Raw genomic sequence first — 7,890 nt, 5'->3', positions numbered from 1 at the left:
CACACACACTCACACACACATTCACTCAGTCACACATACACACACACACACTCACTCAGTCTCACACACACACTCACACACACACTCACTCAGTCACACACACACACACACTCACTCAGTCTCACACACACACACTCACACACACACTCACTCAGTCACACACACACACTCACTCAGTCTCACACACACACACACTCACACACACTCACTCAGTCACACACACACACACTCACACACAGACACTCACACACACTCACTCAGTCACACATACACACTCACTCACAGACACACTCACTCAGTCACACACACACTCACACACACACTCACTCAGTCACACACACACACACACACTCACTCAGTCACACATACACACTCACTCACACACACACTCACTCAGTCTCACACACACTCACTCAGTCACACATACACTCTCACAAACACACACACACTCACTCAGTCACACACTCACACTCACTCAGTCACACACACACACACACACTCACTCAGTCACATACACACACACACTCACACACACTCACTCAGTCACACTCACACACACACTCATTCAGTCACACATACACACTCACTCACACACACACTCACTCAGTCACACACACACTCACACACACACTCACACACACACACTCACACACACACACACTCACTCAGTCATACACACACTCACACACACACTCACTCAGTCACACACACACTCACACACACACACTCACACACACACTCACACACACACTCACTCAGTCACACACACACACACACACACTCACACACACACTCACACACACACACACACACACTCACACACACACTCACTCAGTCACACACACACTCACACACACACACTCACACACACACACACACACACACACACACACACTCACACACACACACTCACTCAGTCACACTCACACACACACTCACACACACACACACACTCACACACACACTCACTCAGTCATACACACACACACATACACACACACACATTCACACACACACATGCTCACCGACAGTGTGAAGTGAGGAGTTTGGGGGAGGCGGCGGCTGGTTTTGAGAGTTGACAATTCGAGGCGAGAGATATGAATCGGTTGCGTCAGGTTATTGTGAGAGTGAACCACAGAGGAAACAGCTCATTGAGAGAGAGAGAGAGAGAGAGAATAGGAGACAGAGAGAGAAAAAAAAAACGAGACCGAGAGAGTGAGGGAAGGAGTGAGGGAACTGTGGACATGGTCAGCATCCCAGCGCCGTTCCTGTGATCAGTGCACAGTCTAAATCCCAGTCCGGGCATCGAGAGCTGACTCTGACAGACCCCCCCCCGTCCCACCGTCTCGTCCTAACTCCGCTGTCAATGCAGACACCAAGCTGCCTGTCGGTGCTACAGAGGATGGGCATTCTCATGTACATATTGCTTTCTCTCTACATCCTTACAGGTAAGAGCTTCACCCTTTCCTCCCCACGCCCCTCAATCTGCCAACCTTGCCTCCTTTTCTGTGATGACCACCCCACCCACACCCTCACTACCCCCCCCCCCCCACACCCTCACTCCCCACTCCTCTCTCTGTTCCCCGGTTACTCTCTCACACGCACATATTCCTTCTCTCATTTCCTTGTCTCTCTCTCTCTCTCTCAATCCTTTCTCTCCATCTTTCACTCCCTTTCCTCTCTTTCGCACTCCCCTTCTCTCCCTCTCTCAATTCCTTCTCTCACTCCCTCTCTCTCCCTCTTTCACTCCCTCTCTCTCCCTCTCTCGCTCACTTTCTCTCCCTCTCTCACCCTCTCTCACTCACTTTCTCTCCCTCTCTCACTCCCTCTCTCTCCCTCTTTCACTCCCTCTCTCTCCCTCTCTCACTCACTTTCTCTCCCTCTCTCACTCCCTCTCTCTCCCTCTCTCACTCCCTCTCTCTCCCTCTCTCGCTCACTTTCTCTCCCTCTCTCACTCCCTCTCTCTCCCTCTTTCACTCCCTCTCTCTCCCTCTCTCACTCACTTTCTCTCCCACTTTCACTCCCCTTCTCTCCCTCTCGCAACTCCTTCTCTCCTTTCCCTTTCTCCTTCCCTTCTCTCCCTCTCTCACTCCCTCTCTCTCCATCTCTCACTCACTTTCTCTCTCACTTTCACTCCCCTTCTCTCCCTCTCTCAATGCCGTCTCTCCTTCTCTCCTTTCCCTCTCTCCCTCCCTCTCTCTCCCTCTCTCACTCACATTCTCTCCCTCTTTCACTCCCCTTCTCTCCCTCTCTCAATTCCTTCTCTCCTTCCCCTCTCTCCCTCCCTCTCTCTCTCTCCCTCTCGCCCTCACTTTCTCTCCCTCTTTCACTCCCCTTCTCTCCTTCCCCTCTCTCCCTCCCTCACTCCCTGTCTCACTCACTTTCTCGCTCTTTCTCTCCCTCTCTCCCTCCCTCTCTCACGATGTGGGAAATGCTGGGGGGTGCGCGTGTTCCTGGGGCGAGCGACGCTCTGATATTCCGAATAATGCCGTATCACTTAATGACCCTGACCCACTCTGCGTTGACGCAGAGGGATGGGAGATCGCTTCAGAGGGGTATTTGAGGGGGACGGTTTAACCTGGAGACGCAGAGAGGCAGACAGGAACTGCACCATGACCCTGCAAACCCTGTTGCTCGGGCACCGGTCAGCTTAGACAGCAGCAAACGCCCTTGGTGTGAGATTTCTCCCAAACTCCACGGGCCTGGCTCTAACGTTTAAGCTAACACTTCGAAATCCGGGTTTTCGGGAGGGAAATCACTGCTGACGTTCCCGATCGTGCCCCAGAAGAGACCCTGGATTTTCCCTCATCAATCAATCCTTTTGGCCTCACGAGGGGCCCGTGGGGGGAGGCACCAGGTTAAGAGAAGAGAAAGGACAGATTTGCTTTCTCTGGCAGCCTTTCGGGGGTGCGTCAGTGAGCGATTGCTCTTCCCCTTTCCCTGTGAGCTGCTCCTCCCTGACCATGTGGTGCCCAGTACCACTCGGAGTGCCCGCCATGTGCTCTAACCAGGACTCTTTGCGTCCAGCGTTGAACGCAGAACTGCACAGCACGCAAACAGACCCTTCGGCCCGTCATGCCTGTTGCCATTTTAAACTAATCCCGTCTGCCTGCACGTGGTCTCTATCCCTCTGTTCCCTGCCTGTGCATGTCGTCGAGTCATAGAGATGTACAGCACGGAAACAGGCCCTTCGGCCCAACCCCGTCCATGCTGACCCAGATATCCTAACCTAATCTAGTCCCATTTGCTAGCACTTGGCCCATCTCCCTCTAACCCCTTCCTATTTATGTCCCCATCCAGCTTTTAAATGCTGTCATTGTACCAGCCCCCACCACTTCCTCTGGCAGCTCATTCCATACACGTACCACCCTCTGGGTGAAAGAGCTGCCCCTCGGGTCCCTTTCCCCTCTCACCCTAAACCTATGCCCCTCTAGTTCTGGTCTCCCCAACCCCAGGGAAAAAACTTTGTCTATTTCCCCTATCCATGACCCTCATAATTTTGTAAACCTCTATAAGGTCACCCCTCAGCCTCGGACGCTCCAGGGAAAACAGCCCCAGCCTGTTCAGCCTCTCCCTGTAGCTCAGATCCTCCAACCCTGGCAACATCCTTGTAAATCTTTTCTGGACTGTTTCAAGTTTTAAAAGGGCCAGTACAGCACAGTACAGACCCTTGAGCCCCAGATGTTGTGCTGAGGTATCTCGATTATCTGAACATCAATTATCCGAATTTTGGATTGTCCGAACAATATCGCAAGGTCCCAATGCTTGGCTAAACTGTGTTATCCAGCATTCAATTATCCAAGCATTTGATTATCTGAACATTCAATTATCCGAAAAAATACTCCCCGGCCATGTTGTTCGGATAATTGAAACACCTCCATATCTTAATCTAAGATTGCCCTAACCTACACGCCCCTCAGTTTAATGCGTTCATGCGCTTGTCCAGGAATCTCTTAAGTGTTCCTAATTTCTCTGTCTCTACTACAACCACTGGCAGTGCATCCCACACACCCACCACTCTCTGCGTACAGAACCTACCTCAGACATCTCCCCCGTACCGCCCTCTGGTCACCTTAAAATTAGGACGCCTCGTGACAGCCATTTCTGCCCCAGGCAAAAGTCTCTGGCTATCTACACCCAACCAGTCCACGATGACTCTCCAAAGAGCATCCCACCAGGGCCCTCTTGCTCCCCAACCCCCCCCCCCCCCCCAAATTGTGTCCCTGTAACCCTGCATTTCTTGAGTTATCCATTATCACAGGGCTGTCGAACTGTTGTCATGCAGAATTAGTCCATTCGGCCTTCCCTGTGCGGGTGATACCCTCAATTTGCCCGCGGCCCTGCGCGCCAGCTCCATCTAAATGACCATCTAATGCCCCTCTCGAAGGCCTCAATTGATCCACGTTTCCCAGGCGGTGCATTCCACTCCCTAACCACTCGCTGGGTGAGAAAGGTTTTGACCCTCGCGTCACCTGTCCTTCATCGTTGCCTTGAATCTCTGCCCTTGGTCCTTTTCCGAGCTCCTCCCAATCCACTCTGTCCAGCTCCCGCTCTCCGGATTTTGGAAAACTTCACTCAGATTTCCCGCTCTGAAGGGGAACCGACTCCAACGTTGACTCATTGGGACAGGCCCTTTGGCCCATCACGTCCATGCTGACCAGTAAGCCACATGAATCCCATTGACCTGCACTTGGACAACATCGGTCCCCTCTCTGGGATTCATTCATCTACCCATATCCTCAGACCTGAAGTCCGTCATCCCTGGAATCTATGAATCACTTTGACACTCTTTGTATTGTATTCATATCGTCACTCGAATCCCGACAGTGTGGTAACAGGCCCTTCGGCCCAACAAGTCCACACTGAGCCTCCGAAGAGTAGCCCACCCAGACCCATTCCCCCTCCGCTATTACTCTACACTTACCCCTGCCTAATCCGCCCCTAACCTGCACATCCCTGGGCACTATGGGACAATTTCCCATGGCCAATCCCACCCTAACCTGCACATCCCTGGGACACTATGGGACAATTTCCCATGGCCAATCCCACCCTAACCTGCACATCCCTGGGACACTATGGGACAATTTACCATGGCCAATCCCACCCTAACCTGCACATCCCTGGGCACTATGGGACAATTTCCCATGGCCAATCCACTCAAACCTGCACATCCCTGGGACACTATGGGACAATTTACCATGGCCAATCCCACCCTAACCTGCACATCCCTGGGCACTATGGGACAATTTCCCATGGCCAATCCACTCAAACCTGCACATCCCTGGGACACTATGGGACAATTTACCATGGCCAATCCACCCTAACCTGCACATCCCTGGGGCACTATGGAACAATTTCCCATGGCCAATCCACTCAAACCTGCACATCCCTGGGACACTATGGGACAATTTACCATGGCCAATCCCACCCTAACCTGCACATCCCTGGGCACTATGGGACAATTTACCATGGCCAATCCCACCCTAACCTGCACATCCCTGGGCACTATGGGACAATTCCCCATGGCCAATCCCACCCTAACCTGCACATCCCTGGGACACTATGGGACAATTTACCATGGCCAATCCCACCCTAACCTGCACATCCCTGGGCACTATGGGACAATTTACCATGGCCAATCCCACCCTAACCTGCACATCCCTGGGCACTATGGGACAATTTCCCATGGCCAATCCCACCCTAACCTGCACATCCCTGGGCACTATGGGACAATTTCCCATGGCCAATCCCACCCTAACCTGCACATCCCTGGACACTATGGGACAATTTCCCATGGCCAATCCCACCCTAACCTGCACATCCCTGGGACACTATGGGACAATTTACCATGGCCAATCCCACCCTAACCTGCACATCCCTGGGGCACTATGGAACAATTTCCCATGGCCAATCCACTCTAACCTGCACATCCCTGGGACACTATGGGACAATTTCCCATGGCCAATCCCACCCTAACCTGCACATCCCTGGGCACTATGGGACAATTTACCATGGCCAATCCCACCCTAACCTGCACATCCCTGGGCACTATGGGACAATTCCCCATGGCCAATCCCACCCTAACCTGCACATCCCTGGGACACTATGGGACAATTTACCATGGCCAATCCCACCCTAACCTGCACATCCCTGGGCACTATGGGACAATTTACCATGGCCAATCCCACCCTAACCTGCACATCCCTGGGCACTATGGGACAATTTCCCATGGCCAATCCCACCCTAACCTGCACATCCCTGGGCACTATGGGACAATTTCCCATGGCCAATCCCACCCTAACCTGCACATCCCTGGACACTATGGGACAATTTTCCATGGCCAATCCACCCTAACCTGCACATCCCTGGGCACTATGGGACAATTTCCCATGGTCAATCCACCCTAACCTGCACATCCCTGGGCACTATGGGACAATTTCCCATGGTCAATCCACCCTAACCTACACATCCCTGGACACTATGGGACAATTTCCCATGGCCAATCCACCATAACCTGCACATCCCTGGGCACTATGGGACAATTTCCCATGGCCAATCCACCCTAACCTGCACATCCCTGGACTTTATGGGACAATTTCCCATGGCCAATCCACCCGAACCTGCACATCCCTGGACACTATCGGACAATTTCCTATGACCAATCCCACCCTAACCTGCACATCCCTGGGCACTATGGGACAATTTCCCATGGCCAATCCACCCTAACCTGCACATCCCTGGGCACTATGGGACAATTTCCCATGGTCAATCCACCCTAACCTGCACATCCCTGGGCACTATGGGACAATTTCCCATGGCCAATCCACCCTAACCTGCACATCCCTGGGCACTATGGGACAATTTCCCATGGCCAATCTTTGGACATCTTTGGACTGTGGGAGGAAACCGGAGCACCCTGAGGAAACCAACGCAGACACGGGGGGGGGGGGGGAATGTGCAAACTCCACACAGACAGTCGCCCCCCAAGGGTGGGATCGTACCCAGGTCCCTGGCGCAGGGAGGCAGCAGTGCCAACCACCGAGACATCGTTCGTAAATAGTCGAACGTATCTGTCAGTCCATCAGGTTAAACTCAACAAATTTCTCTCCCTTAATAATCATCCTAAAAGTGTCACCACAATCTGATCATTTCACCGGCGTTTACTCAGGCTCATCTTTCTCCTAATATGCTTCACATCGAAACTTCTGGATCATCAGTCCAGGTTTTGGGATCAACTGGATCACCAGGACGGCGATTACCAGGATATAGGGAAAGTGCATCAAAGTCAGTGAGGTTCCCTTCTCCTGAGTAACACTCCTCCGAATCCCCTGACTCTCCAGCCACAGTCTAAACTGGGCTAGGAAGGTATTCAGACACAGAGGAGGCCATTCAGCCCCTCAGTCCATTACGCAGAAACAGCAGGAGGCCATTCGGCCCCTTCCCCAGCCTGTCCCACGGGAGGGGGGGAACAGCAGGAGGTCATTCAGCCCCTTCCCCAGCCTGCCACACAGGGGAACAGCAGGAGGCCATTCAGCCCCTTCCCCAGCCTGCCACACAGGGGTACAGCACGAGGCCATTCTGGGTAAATCCAGGCCAATCAACACCTCGATACCATTGACCAACATTCGGTCCATTCCCCTCCATGCCTGATGAATGAAGCACCAACGCTACCATCTCTTTTGGAAGTGTCCAGCTGCACCCGCTTATCTGCAGGTTTTGGGGTTTTTTTAACTCTCCCCGTTCTGTGTGAAACTACTCCCCGCGATCAGTCCTGAAGTGATGAGCTTACCGTTTAAAATTATGCTGACTTTATCTCACTTTGGAGACAGGAACCTCTCCAAATCACCACAACTGTATTCAATTCTTCACAACTTTCATCAGATTGCCCGT

At 52.6% G+C, this 7,890-nt stretch overlaps 1 protein-coding gene across 1 annotated transcript in view; it reads left to right on the top strand.

The window, feature by feature from the left end:
- Positions 1–1,163: 1,163 nt before the first annotated feature.
- LOC122545625 (uncharacterized) overlaps positions 1,164–7,890 on the top strand; it is a 172,440-nt gene continuing 165,713 nt past the window's right edge. Inside the window, exon 1 of the mRNA XM_087981620.1 lies at positions 1,164–1,448. Coding sequence (XP_087837746.1) covers positions 1,367–1,448 — 82 coding nt within the window. The 5' untranslated portion in view covers positions 1,164–1,366. The remainder of the gene's footprint in view (positions 1,449–7,890) is intronic.

Source organism: Chiloscyllium plagiosum, unplaced genomic scaffold (assembly GCF_037043375.1).
Source record: "Chiloscyllium plagiosum isolate Xiang-an unplaced genomic scaffold, Cpla_swu_hap1 HiC_scaffold_40, whole genome shotgun sequence".
Taxonomy (NCBI): Eukaryota; Metazoa; Chordata; class Chondrichthyes; order Orectolobiformes; family Hemiscylliidae; genus Chiloscyllium; species Chiloscyllium plagiosum.
Note: the sequence above shows the minus strand (reverse complement) of the source record. Positions and strands in the feature narration are given on the sequence as shown.